Below are 13,875 nucleotides of genomic sequence, written 5' to 3' on the forward strand. Positions count from 1 at the left end.
GACAGACATCGCAGCGACGTCGTATTGGTTTCCTTGTCATGTCTAGGGTTTTCTATTTTTCTATAAAAAGTACCAATTTCATTATATATATATATATATATATATATATATATATATATATATATATATATATATATATATATATGGTCATACTTATTTCATGAAATTATAAAAAATAAAAAGGTTGTTATCTATCACAATTTCTGAGAAAATAAACATTATTGAACTCCACATTTAATTATTTTTTCATTTTTTATTTCTTGATTATGGATCAGTTTTTGAATGACACAGAGATATTATCTGTTAATCATAAGAAATATTGAATTTACAATTTCATCTTCTTTAGATATACACTATAAGAAAAAATTATTTATACATAATATAAGTATTATGCTATAATGTCAGGTGTAAACTTACAAATTTCCATCACAACTCATAGGTTAGCTTTATTAGATTTGGTGATTCAAATCAGTTTACATATATTACAAAATTATTTTGGTTGAGAGGTTTAACAATGATTAAATATCAACCTAGGCAATATATTTGTATACATGAAAGGAATACTCGGATAAAAATTAATTATATAAAAAAAAATACTAACATCGTGATGAAATACAATTCTTATAAAAGTTGTGTTTTTTAGAGGTTCATTGACGTGTGTTGCATTTTGTCATTTTTCATATGCATTTAAATGTAAATATTAATGGATGAAAACATAAAAAAAATGTTTATATTGAAAAAATATATAATTTACATATGAACTGCCATTTAGTATAATAATTAATTCAAGAATATCAATAAATTTGTTTTTTTATTATCTGCAAATTGTTCATTTTTTAGATTTAGTATACATAGAAGATGAAAAGAAAATAGTCATTGTATATATATTGTAATCATTGTAAAGGGGCTCTTTTAGTTGTTGTATTTTCTTACATGTGATCATAAATTGAAGTTTTAATATGCATTAAATATTTTTAACTTTAATTGAATGCATATGATAATATGTCTATAACATGGTCAAACTTACATGTAGTTTCTCATCATATTTTGATCAAAGCATAAAACCCAACGCAATTCACTTCGCAATATTGACATTCTTTTTAATTTGTTTGCACAAAGCAACTTTTTAACACATTCTTCAATAAATTTTGACGTTGACAAGCTACTTTTTTTTATATTTTTTAAAAAACATATAAGTACATAAACCCTACAAACACAAAATAAAACATTTATTAAAGTTTAACATGTCTTTATTGAAGTTTGTGTATATCTAAATAAAGTATTTTATTAAAGTAAAAACTTATTTGACTAAATATCAAACTATGTATACGTCCATTACATGTGTTTGTCATACAAAACACATTTACCCTTGCATACGCCTAACCGTACAATTTATGTCTATTGGGTTTGACATAATCATTTACATATAAAATTATGTTTCAGACTTAATTATTTAAGTACAAAATAAAAGTCAAAAACAATTTTCGTTGAACTTTGATGTATTACACTTTTTACAATAGTATTTGATCACAACACCTTTTATGTTGACGAATAAGTCAAGAATTGTGTAAAAAAATTAACTCATTTTAAGCAACTTGTTAAAAAAGTCTAATATTAACATTCTAGTTAAAACATGTGTATAGAGATAACAATTTTTTATTCGTTAAAATGTGAACATAACCTTTGTAATTTGACTAGTTAAATAATTGCATAATAATAATAATAATGATGATATATATACATAAGTACCAATATTTTTCTCTTCCTTTTGACTTTAAAAAAGTGAACCCATCTTTAATAATAAACAACATTTATAACGTGTTGGCTAAAAACAATAACCAACATTTCAAATGTATTGCCTATAAAAAAAAGCAACATTCAAAATGCATTGTATATAAACAATTAATGTGTTGTCTAAAAAGAATAACTAACATTTAAAATGTATTGCCTATAAAAAAAATAAAAATTCAAAATGCATTGTATATGAACAATAAGCAGCATTTAAAATATGAGTTATTAAGGCAATGGTCTTGTAAATCGTGTGACCTTAATAAAAAAAATGTTGTCTATAATATAAGGATACGACCATATCTTCCATGCCTATAAAATTGTTGTCTGGAGTTTAGGTCACTTGTTTTTTATTTTTGACCACAGTTTTTAGTTGGTTAAAGTAAAAATTGGTGTAATGTGGAATTGTAACACCGGATATTTCATTTTACGTGAAAAATTTAAAACGTGTAGAATTATAATAAATGTATAAATTCAAATAATTGAGTTTAGTCATATTAAGGTAAATGTTTGATAATTGTTTTATGATAAAAGATGCGATGATTTGTTAGGTTGATTATAATTGACCTTTTTCTCATAATTATATATGAACGTTAATATTATCATTAGTTAACTTTTATTTATTTTTTGATTATTGTGTCTCTTTTGCTATTATCCCTTTATTGACATGAAAAATGGAGGTTGCAAGTAGTGATGAGATTGGTCAATATGACTACTATCTTTGAAGTTATTTTCAATAATAATATATATAGGTATATGAAATTGTATAATTATCTGCCTTCGAGTATGTTTTGAAAAATCTTTAGAAATTAATATAGTTTTGAAAGACTTCGGTCATGAAATGACTGTAATTATACTAGTATCATATGTTTAAATATGTTTTCTTCTAATGATAATATGATAAGGTATTACTTAATATTAAATTGAAGAAAGCTCAAATATGGTCTATTTTCTTGCATAAAAACCATATCATAATTAATTAAAGAAATAAATATATTTAAAAAATATATAATAAAATATTTATTCTTTATTTTAACACAATAAACATATAAAATATATTAATAATTTTTTAATAATATATTTAATTAATAAATTTTATTTAAGATAATTATTTATCAACCCATCCGATCATTTACAAATTTTAATAAATTTTTCTTCATTTTTTAGCATCTTTGTCTTTATCCAAATAATCTTACTTTGATATATATTTCTCATTAAATTAACTCATCTTCACTGTCTCAAATTCATATTTCAATCCATACATATTCTCGTGTGTTTGGATTCAAGAGAGAATTTTAAGGAGAGTGAATAAATGTGAGGAAATGAAGTTAAAAGTGTTTTTGTTTGGATTAAAAAATTGTGTGATTTAAAATTAAAATTTGGTATAATATGATAAGTATGATATATTAAAAAATGAGATAATATATAATATTATATGCACTATTACATGTTCGAAGATAAATATGATATAAATTTAAATGTAAATAGTGAAAATGATATTAAAATTAAATTGAAATTTTTATTTATAATTATAAATTAAGTTAAAATTGGAAAGATAAAAAATTAGAAAGTAATTGCAGAAGTTAATCTTAATCATATTTTCTTAGAAAATAATTATATTTTTTTATGTGTTGGTATGATACTCAATAAGTTTTGTTTAATTAAAAACCTTTTATATATATATATATATATATATATATATATATATATATATATATATATATATTAAAGTTTTATCGGATTGAGGATCTTTTTCTTAGGTAACTTATCTCACTATTACAAAAATCAATTTCATCTTCCAACACAAAAAAATGAAACCGATTCCACCACCAAAACAATCGAAGTCCATGTAAATCACACTCAAAATCTAGACACTATTTATTACATCCATAATAGATTATTTACTTGTAATCAACGCTACAAAATCATTGTCAAATGCAAACTTTAAAATTAAAGTGAAAAGTATTTTGGTCATTCAGTCGTATATGAACAATTAATCTTCCTATATCTCTAGCAAACCATTTTAAATCCATTAAAACAAACTTATCACTCCTACCCAAAGGTATCCTCACACTTATACGTTAATAGTGTCGTCCTATAAAAAAAAAAACTCTCTTTTTATCCTATTTATAATATGATAAATACATAATTTATCTTTTCGCTTAAAAGAAAAATAAAGTTTATCATCTTTCACGTGTTCCTCTATTATCATATTTTTTCATTATATATATATATATATATATATATATATATATATATATATATATATATATATATATATATATATATATATATATATATATATATATATATATATAAAGTATTTTATTTCTATATTTTTTAGATTAAAATTTTCTTAAAAGAATTATCTAAATAAATCTTCTCCAGTACTCTTTACTCAACTAAATTTTAATATCTTTCTCGTATGGGATGAAAGACTATTTCACGAAGAGAAATAAATAGTTGAATTTCTTAACATAAACCATAAAGAGATTTTGATTAAGAATTAAAGCAAGGATGAATTTATTTGAATATTTTTTAATTGATTATTTTGAAAAAAAAAATATGGTTGACCCTCACGTAAATATATGTAGATTAAAAATTAAAGTGAGAAAATTTTTAATTGGTTTATTTAGAAAAGAAATTGGTTGGCCCTCAATCAAGATATGGGTCCTGCATACTACAAAAAGTAAGCCTAAAATATGGGTCCTTCTCTTTTTTTTTTCTTATTCAGTGAATGTTTAAATCTAAGAAGGTCCTAAAAATCTGCAAACTTTTTTTTTTTTTTTATCTGTTTGATGAGGACGACGGAAGCGAAGGCAATGGTTCGTATTCAATGTTTCCAGTTCACGCCCTCCATTTTTTTTTATTTGTAAGAACTCATTCTTCAAAAATTATATCAACGTCCTTTCTATTTGGGTGGATATGACACAAATAAGAGGACAAATAAATTTAAAAAATAATAATACAACAACTGATCTCATAAAAAATGTATAAATAAATATAAGAATGTTAATATTTCAACATAACATTCACAAATTACAAATACCAAAACTTTTTTTTTTCTCTTCCTCATCTGTCAAATCACCTATCATGTACACACTTCTCTCTCATGTTTCAAGATTTATACAACCAAAGGTTGTCCAAAAGCATCATCCACCGCTGCGAATGCAGGCAGTGATGAACCAAAAGTGTAGAAAAATATGAAAAAGGAAAATGTTTTATTGTTCCCATAAAAAGTGAAACAGCTTTTATTATTTCGATTCACTTTGAAAATCTTATACACATACAACAAATAAAAGATATACAGAATCAATAGTTATATATAATGTCAATTATGAGATTATTAAGTAATGAAAATCCTTACATACTAAAATTAACGTAATATTATAAATGTTGGCGCTTCCTATGAAAAAGAATAGAAGAATGAAACCTTTCAACAGTTCTGCTTTGCGTCTCGCGTTTTGCCGTCGTTCTTCCTTCGCTGATTAGAGATGAAAACGAACAGAGAAATCGATAAAAGAGAATCATCTAACTGTTTGAACAAGGTAAATGTTCTCCGTACACTCAATTTAATTTTTCAAATTACAATTAATCTAATTAAACTTTGATTATAGGTGTCTTGGATTATATATATATATATATGCATATAATACGAGTTATCTCTAAACAAGACCTAGTCTATATAGTCTATACCCTCCATAGGTAGCTGTTCTGCATCGATCAAATCAAAAACAGATATTTTCTCTTATATACGTACCGTGACAGCAATGGTTGTGCCTTCTCCAACATCCAGCAAGATAACTTCCAATAAAACAAGGGCAATGGGAATCCCGACCATTGACCTATCCATGGAAAGGTCACAGTTATCGCAAACTGTGGTGAAAGCCTGCGAGGAATACGGTTTCTTCAGAGTGGTTAACCACAACGTGCCGAAGGAGGTTATTGCAAGATTGGAAGAGGAAGGTGCAGAGTTTTTCTCAAAACCCAGTCACGAGAAGCGTCGGGCTGGGCCCGCAAGCCCGTTCGGTTACGGCTTCACCAACATTGGGCCCAATGGAGATATAGGTGACCTGGAGTATCTTCTGCTTCATGCTAACCCTCTCTCCATCGCTCAGATATCCAAAACCATCGCTAACGACTCCACCAAGTTCAGGTTCCTCCCTCTTCACTATCATTTTCTTCTTCTACACTTCTCTCACACTTCCACGACAAAACCTTAATTAACTCCATATTTTCTATATCTTTCTCTTTATTAATCTCTATACAAAAATTCTAATGTTGCCATTTTTCTTTATAAACTAACCAATTTCATCTCCTTTGCCCAACTTCAAATATTAAAGGCTTAAAACGATTAAATTAAACTTTGCAAAATTTAAGATATTAAACTGAATATAGAAAATAAGTTCAAGAATAAAAGAGCATTTAAATTAAAATTTTCGGAGATTAAAAAATGTACCGGAATAATTTATTAATTATCTTTGAAAGAAGATAGAGTAAGAAAGTGGGTGAACATACCGTAATTTATTAATTTTTATAGACCTTTTTCTTTGTTTCTTAATTTTTCGACTATTGCCCTTTCGACTACAATGTATAGGGAAGGAGATTTTCTTGGTGTATATTTATTTTAGCTCTAATCATATTTTTAAATTATAATATAAGTTTGACAAAAGAACCAGCTAAAAAATATTAAATTATAGTTAAGAAAACAAAAACACTTAACTATTAGTAATTCTACGCTTGAAACTAATTACTCACATTTTAGATGTAGATATAATTTTATTACAATATAGTTTTAATAAAATATATAATAACAAATAAAATCACATAAAATAAAAATTACACACACATATATAACATAAGGTTATATTAAAACGTAATAAAAAATGTCATGGGACTTTTCTAATTGTAATATAAGCTTCTTTTTTTTCTCAGTTTTTAGATTTAATAGTATTTTTATCTTTATAATTGTAGTAATAAAATAATAGCTCTTTTCTATTTGTTTCCTTTATATGGTTTAAAATTAGTTATTGTAATTTTATTTGTTAGATTTATCCTCGTTTTTTCTGTTTTTGCCCTTAGATAATAAACACGATAAAAAAAAGTGATTATATTAATAGATATTAAGTCATCATTATTTTAATTTAAAGAAAGTGATTACAATATTATTTTTTAAATTATAGAAATCATATTAAATAAAAAGTACATAAAAAAAATTGAATTGTTTTTATAAATATAAAGACAAAAGAATATTATTAAACAGATTCTTTAAATATCGCTTAAGTGAAATATAAGCTTTAGCTTTTTTTATCTTTTTATGTTGAATAAGCTAAAATTCTAAAACTTATGTTAAACTCAACTTAACTAATTTTAAGTTTTAAAAATGTAATTGGAACGAACCAACCCCCAGGTTTAAGAGAGTAGTTTTCTTACTTTAAAAAATCTGTAGCATCATAGGGTTTTGTTACGATGAGTCAACCCAACTTAATTAGCTTCTTATCTTCAATCTTATATTTGTTGGATGTGAAGAGGGAAGGAAAGTGAAAATTGGAGAGATATAATTGATATAAATGAAACGAAAATAAATATTAAATATTTAATTTAATAATTTATTATTATATACTTTTAATTTACTTTTTAAGTCTGATTTTTAAATGGTGAAATTAAATAGGTAATATATATATATATATATATATATATATATATATTCATACTAAATTAGTGCAAACAATCGTCACCTTTATTATGTCTACATATTTGTTAGCAGCTATAAAATATTATTCCACCATATATTTAGTTTTATAACCGATGGCTAGCAACATATTTGGTCTTGAAATCCGGTTATTTATTAAAGTTTTCTATCAGTAAGGGATAATGCGTTATATTAACGAATATAGAGCAATTTGAGATAGGAGCAACAATATGTATGTATGTAATTTAGTCGAAGATGTTAGAGAGTTAACTGAAAACGATTGTGATTGTGATTGTGATTGAATGGCCCATCACATAAAAGAAAAAGAAAAGTTAATTGTACGACAAGCATGTTACTCTTTCAGAGTTCATGAACCTTGGGTAGAAAGGACAACAAATTGAAGCTATTCGGTTTGTCGTCGTACAATCCTGCGAGCGTGACTATGATGTCCTTTTGTTTCCCCAGAATAGACCAAATCTTAGATGAGTAACGAGTTAGTAAGCGACAAAACCCAAACAAAGACATCTATTTTGTGAACTTTTATTGTAAAACATAGTTGGGTTGGGTGGGTTTCCAAATCAGATGTTGTTATGAGTTGTTATTCCTAAGCATGTTACTGTGTTTTGTTTTTGGTAGTACGGTTGTGAAGGAATATGTGGAAGTAGTGAAAGAAGTAACGTGCGAGATTCTAGATCTGGTGGTTGAGGGGTTGGGGGTTGCAGACAAGTCCGGTCTTAGCCGTCTGATCAGAGATTTTGATAGTGATTCTGTTCTGAGGATGAATCACTACCCTCCATTGAAGGTGAAGTGGAAGGGTAACAAGAATAGCATTGGTTTTGGAGCTCATTCTGACCCTCAGATGTTGACCATCATGCGCTCCAACGATGTGGGTGGCCTTCAAATTTACACCCGTGAGGGCCTATGGCTTCCTGTTCCTCCTGATCCAACTAATTTCTTTGTCATGGTTGGCGATGTTTTGCAGGTTCTTTCTTTTTTCACTTTTATTATTAATTATTTCAATTTTAACTCTAATTATGCACTGATTTGCTTAACATAGAGTGATGAATTTTTAATTAATTAAGGTTATGACAAATGGAAAGTTCATGAGCGTGAGACACAGGGCATTGACGAACACATCGGAGGCAAGGATGTCAATGATATACTTTGCAGCACCGCCACTTGATTGGTGGATAGCTCCTCTGCCGGAGATGGTGTCACCGCCGGAAAATGAGAGTGTGTATAAGGCCTTCACATGGGCCCAGTACAAGGAAGCAACATATTCTTTACGCCTTGGAGATTCACGGCTTGATCTCTTCAGGGCCCAGATAGATACCCATCTTCTCTCTTCCTCTCAATCTCAGTTTCAATGTTAATAATATCATCACTTGGGTTTGGACCATTTTTATATTCTTTTACAACTTCAACTTAGGGATTTCTTTATTTACAATTTAAAGTCTCCCTTCAATTTGACACCACTCAACTCCATTTATATAATTCACGCTATTTCTGATGTGATGGTAATCATCACACTGTCTGAATTTTCCATGTAAAATGTCATACTATTATTACAAAGAATGACTCTCTATAATTAGAAGATAAAAGATGAAAATTCAGATTTGGTGAGAATATTCCTAAAATAAATCCAACACCATGACATGAAAATGCTTAAGAAACCATAATTTATCTATAATGAAATCGTAAATTTGTTACGTTCAACTTTTTTATAATGAATCCCCATCCTGCGTCTCGGGAAAATACGTTTCTTTGGCACAACTTGGGTAAGTGAGTGCCATAATTATATGAGGTAACATAGACGAATGGAAAATGAAATCATGTGGTTTTTCTATCATGTGACATAGAAACAACTATTTTGTCTATTTATTTAACATCGTAATAATTTTTTTTCATTACATATAATTATCCTTTAAAATTATTTATTATTGAAATATAAACGATCGCACATTTGTAGTAACATAAATTCAAAGATATATTATTAATTGTTTGTATAACGTGATTTTTTAAAAAATTTAACTACTATAAAGAAAATTTCTGTTAATTTTCTATTTAATTTTCATTTTTATAACCTTACTTTTCAATTTTCTTTTTCTTTTTCACTCTCACTCTAATCTAAGCGACAATTTTAAGTGAAAAGTTTATAAGAAATGTGATGATTAATTTTTTTAATAGTGTTATTTAATTATTTATTTATTATAATAAATAAATACGTAAAAACTAAATGCACACAATCAATTATGACCGTGCAAAACTTCATTATAATGGAAGACAAAGTTTTTGTTTTATCAGAATTTGTGATTAAACCTCTCTATTTCTATTAGTAGATTCAGACAGTTAAAACAGTAATTTTATTATTTGTCTTATGTTATTTGTACAGATTCTTTGTTAAAATTAATTTTCACCTTGTTTTTCCATGATAATTTTTGACAAAGCTTATTAGAATTGTAACGAAAGATTTCTAAACCTTAAATCCTAATCGATTAAATCCTAATCGATTGTCTTTTGTAATTTGATAACGAATTATGATATGTTAATAATTTATTGATAATAAATTATGTGTCACTATTTTATTGAAATATAAATATAAAATAGACGAATCATAAGTTACCACATAAACTGTGATAAAAAAATTGTCAACAAAAAATTGTTAAAAAACATTTTACTTTGATTATTGATATATGCTCTATTATGATTTTAGTTTTGTTCGGTTTAGATTTAGAATTAAATCATAAAATAGATGGGGAAAAGACAATAACTGTGTCACAAATCAAGAAGAAAATTCCAAAATTATTATTCTTTACAAGTGGCAGGGGATAACTTATTATGATATCCAAAATTATTATGATATGTTAATAATTTATTGATAATAAATCATGTGTCACTATTTTATTGACATGTAAATTTAAAACAGACGAATCACAAGTTACCACATAAACTGTGATAAAAAATTTGTCAACAAAAAATTGTTAAAAAACATTTTACTTTGATTATTGATATATGCTCTGTTATGATTTTAGTTTTGTCCCATTGATTTAGAATTAAATCATAAAATAGATGGGGAAAAGACAATAACCGTGTCACAAGGAAATTCCAAAATTATTACTCTTTACAAGTGGCAGGGGATAACTTTTGCTTGAGATGTCTCAAACACTAATATAAATTATGAAAAATAAATACAAAAAATCCATGATAAGTTCCATTTAAGAAAAATATTGCATGATTTTAAATAAAATTGATCTCAATTGAATTTAAAAAATATTAAAAAATAATTGAAAATTATTTTAATATAAAAATAAAGTATTAATTAAACTAAATGTTCTTAAAAAATTGATTTATATGAAGACTTCAAACACTTCTCAAATATCTTTAATCTTTGATTTTCGGAGCATTCGTTCATTTTTTGGACTGAATAATGATATTTTGACAACATTTTAACACCGTCTATGTGTCATTTTGTAATTGGTCCATGATGGTGTTTATGATTATTATTATTATTGATTGTGAAATAATTTTGGACCAATCAGAGAATGACACATAAATAATGTTGTCAAAGTATCATTGTCCTTCTTGAATACTCATCAACGATAGGTGTGTTTGGAAAAAAGCACTTTGACACTTAGATCAACAAACAATAAATACATAATTAATGAATCCTAAATCATATTCTTCACAATAAATATTATTTGTAATACTATTTACAAGCATTTTGACATTCAAATCAACAAACAATACATAATTAATGAATCCTAAATCATATCCTTCCTAATAAGTATTACATATTTATAATACTATTTACAAGCATTTTGACACTCAGATCAACAAACAATAAATACATAATTAAAAAATCCTAAATCATATTCTTCGTAATAAGTACTATTTGTAATAAGTATTTGTAGATCTTTATGTGAATGAGTATGGACTTAAGACAAATGACTTATTAGTCTTAGTAGAAGGAAAGTATTTGATCATACTTTGAAAACAACTGCAAGATAATCTATGCACCTTAGATATCAATTATACCATATCACATATAATTTGCTAGATTGTCTAATAATAATCACATATCATGTAAATTGTTCATGATCATATAATATATGTTACATTGTGTAGGACGAAAGTATGGCAGCAGAGTACTCCATCATTTATAGGAACTTAAGTGCTTAATCTAAATTTTGGCTATAATTTTGGTGTGACCATGAATGGGACAGAAGAGTATAAGAAAAGCAAAAGAAAGCTGAAAACCCAGTTAAATGTGAACAACTAAAAAAAAGCAAGAATTGAGAAGTTAGTTTCAAAGGTTGCGGCGGTGAGTGCCTCAGCTATAACGACGAAGTCATCGAAGCTAAATCATATTATAATGAATTTCTCAACTTATGTCAGCCTTCTCAATCACTTCTTCTAGATAACACATTTTGCTTATCTGTTTTTTCCTTCTCATGTGGAGATTTTTACTTTTGTAGGGTCAATCTTTTTTAATGAAATCGACTGTGAAGAATTTAAACGTAAAGTAAGAATATTTACATTAAGTAAGGATGAATGAGATGAAAAATATATATAAAAAAAACCCCACAAACTTAATGACATAAGAATTTGTAATATATGAGTTGACTCGATATAAACATACATTCAGAATCTCTCATAGTCCATATCTCTTATATCTTTACTATTCTAATTTTTTAAAATTTTAAAATAAATAATAACAATTTAGAGGTCAATGTGTTATTATTTATTTTAAAACTTATTCTAATTGTTATTATTTATTTTTAATTAGAATAAACTAACTTGAAAAAACATGTTTCACGCTTGTTACAGTTTATGAATTATGTTTCTGAGAAGCTTTGCAATTCTTTCATCTTAGGGCGACAAGGTGACGTAAGCAATGGAAGACGATGTTAAACTGTAAACTGTAAATGCGTCAGAAGTCATCAGCGAGCTGCTGCTGCAAGAAGCAAATATTCTCCTCCGTCCACATGTCAACACCACCAAAACCACTTCCTGCTATCTCCGAGTACCCATTGTTTCTCTCTTCCCATACCCTGCCATAACCTTCTTCTGCACCATGCGAACACCAACTTCCACCACCCATTAAACTATAAGACGCGCCGGAGTCAGAGAGAGAGTGGGCGTGGACATCAACCGCCGATGAGGCCTCTGACAGAAAACCCGCGTCACTGGCCGAGGCAGTGGCGGTGGCGGTGGCTCCACCACAAGGGTCGCTGTGGGCTTGAACGTTGGACACTAAGGTGGTTTGGGCTTGGGCCGATGATGAGGCCTGAGCCTGAATCCGTTCTAGCATACGTGGCATCCACACAAAACGCAACGTGTCTCTGAATTGTTTGCTGTTCACGTCACATTTCAGTTGCTTAGCCTGCTTTACCACTCTAGTTCTCCAGTAGTTCTTAATCTCGTTGTCTGTTCTCCCCGGTAAATGTTCAGCTATTTTCGACCACCTAAACAAATACCACAACATCACTTCAACGTGTTCTATGTCATACACATGAAAAGTTGGTTTAACTCTGAATTTTATAATTACCACGTTCAAGCGATGATATAATGATGATGATGTATAGTACCTGTTGCCCCATCGGGAATGGAGGTCAAGAATCATGAGCTGTTCTTGGAGCGTTATGTTCCCGCGTCGAACGTTGGGACGCAAGTAGTTCAACCATCTCAGTCTGCAGCTTTTTCCCGTTCGTTTGAGACCTGAAGTTGAAAACGTGGGTGTGAGAGAGACAAAGATGATGGTGTGTAATAAAGACTTTGATTTGATTAATAATTGATGAGTGGTTCTATGTATAAAGACATGAATGTTTGCATGCCTGTGTAGCGAGCGACAGAGTTCCAGTGGCCTTCACCGTGAACTGTGATGTAATCGAAGAGAACTGAATCTTCTTCCTCTGTCCATGGACCTTTCGTTATTGACATCTCCTCTTCACTGCTTCCATACGTTCCAGATGAACCATTTTCTGCTAAACTCCTCTCCATCTCAGAAATCAGAAACTTAAATGCTCTGTGATATTTCTTCTGTGTTTTACTGTTATGCGTGAAAGAAAGAGTTGAAAATATGGTTTGGCAAATTCGGTTAAGTAAGAATGGCAGTGAATTTAGGAGATTATATAAAGAGTTTTGTAATTACGTGTGGTTGAATTTAGGAGAATTTGCACTTTTGGGTTACCAAAACCGTTTTAGTGGGCTGCTAAATAGTACAGCAACTATGAATTATTAATTCATTGATTCCTTAGCTTTTTGTGTTTTATAAAGTTTGACTTGGGATTTAGCGTTGACTATTTGACTTCTGGACACGTTTATAGGAGAAGTGGACCTTAAAATATACTCTTTTTAAGAAAGCGAGTCAAATAGAGAGCAAGTTTTGGTCAGCA

At 28.1% G+C, this 13,875-nt stretch overlaps 2 protein-coding genes across 3 annotated transcripts; one reads left to right on the forward strand and one right to left on the reverse strand.

Annotated features, from left to right (window-relative positions):
- The first annotated feature begins 5,261 nt into the window (after positions 1–5,261).
- On the forward strand, positions 5,262–8,974 carry LOC106756983 (gibberellin 2-beta-dioxygenase 2). Its single transcript, XM_022778989.1, has 3 exons — positions 5,262–5,944; positions 8,117–8,462; positions 8,563–8,974. Exons 1-3 carry the CDS (start codon positions 5,559–5,561, stop codon positions 8,851–8,853), a joined length of 1,023 nt encoding a protein of 340 aa, XP_022634710.1. The 5' UTR covers positions 5,262–5,558; the 3' UTR covers positions 8,854–8,974.
- Positions 8,975–12,207: 3,233 nt separating this feature from the next.
- Positions 12,208–13,648, reverse strand: LOC106757474 (transcription factor MYB108). 2 transcript variants are annotated; one of them, XM_014640146.2, is made up of 3 exons: positions 13,315–13,648; positions 13,069–13,198; positions 12,208–12,945 (listed from the first exon to the last, which is right to left on the reverse strand). In XM_014640146.2, the coding sequence occupies exons 1-3, from the start codon at positions 13,478–13,480 to the stop codon at positions 12,411–12,413; spliced, it is 831 nt and encodes a 276-aa protein (XP_014495632.1). In that variant the 5' UTR covers positions 13,481–13,648; the 3' UTR covers positions 12,208–12,410. The 2 variants fall into 2 exon arrangements, with proteins under 2 accessions (XP_014495632.1, XP_022634711.1); XM_022778990.1 differs by having other exon boundaries at positions 12,208–13,198.
- Positions 13,649–13,875: the final 227 nt, after the last annotated feature.

The sequence above is a fragment of the Vigna radiata genome, chromosome 3 (genome assembly GCF_000741045.1).
Source record: "Vigna radiata var. radiata cultivar VC1973A chromosome 3, Vradiata_ver6, whole genome shotgun sequence".
Taxonomy (NCBI): Eukaryota; Viridiplantae; Streptophyta; class Magnoliopsida; order Fabales; family Fabaceae; genus Vigna; species Vigna radiata.

Excerpts from the sequence above, each read along its gene's own strand:
- LOC106756983 (XM_022778989.1), top strand. The coding sequence starts at position 5,559 with ATGGTTGTGCCTTCTCCAACATCCAGCAAGATAACTTCCAATAAAACA. Across the intron at positions 5,945-8,116 it reads AACGACTCCACCAAGTTCAG|TACGGTTGTGAAGGAATATG; the intron begins GTTCCTCCCTCT and ends TGTTTTTGGTAG. Across the intron at positions 8,463-8,562 it reads TGGTTGGCGATGTTTTGCAG|GTTATGACAAATGGAAAGTT; the intron begins GTTCTTTCTTTT and ends TAATTAATTAAG.
- LOC106757474 (XM_022778990.1), bottom strand. The coding sequence starts at position 13,480 with ATGGAGAGGAGTTTAGCAGAAAATGGTTCATCTGGAACGTATGGAAGC. Across the intron at positions 13,199-13,314 it reads CTCTGTCGCTCGCTACACAG|GTCTCAAACGAACGGGAAAA; the intron begins GCATGCAAACAT and ends TTTCAACTTCAG.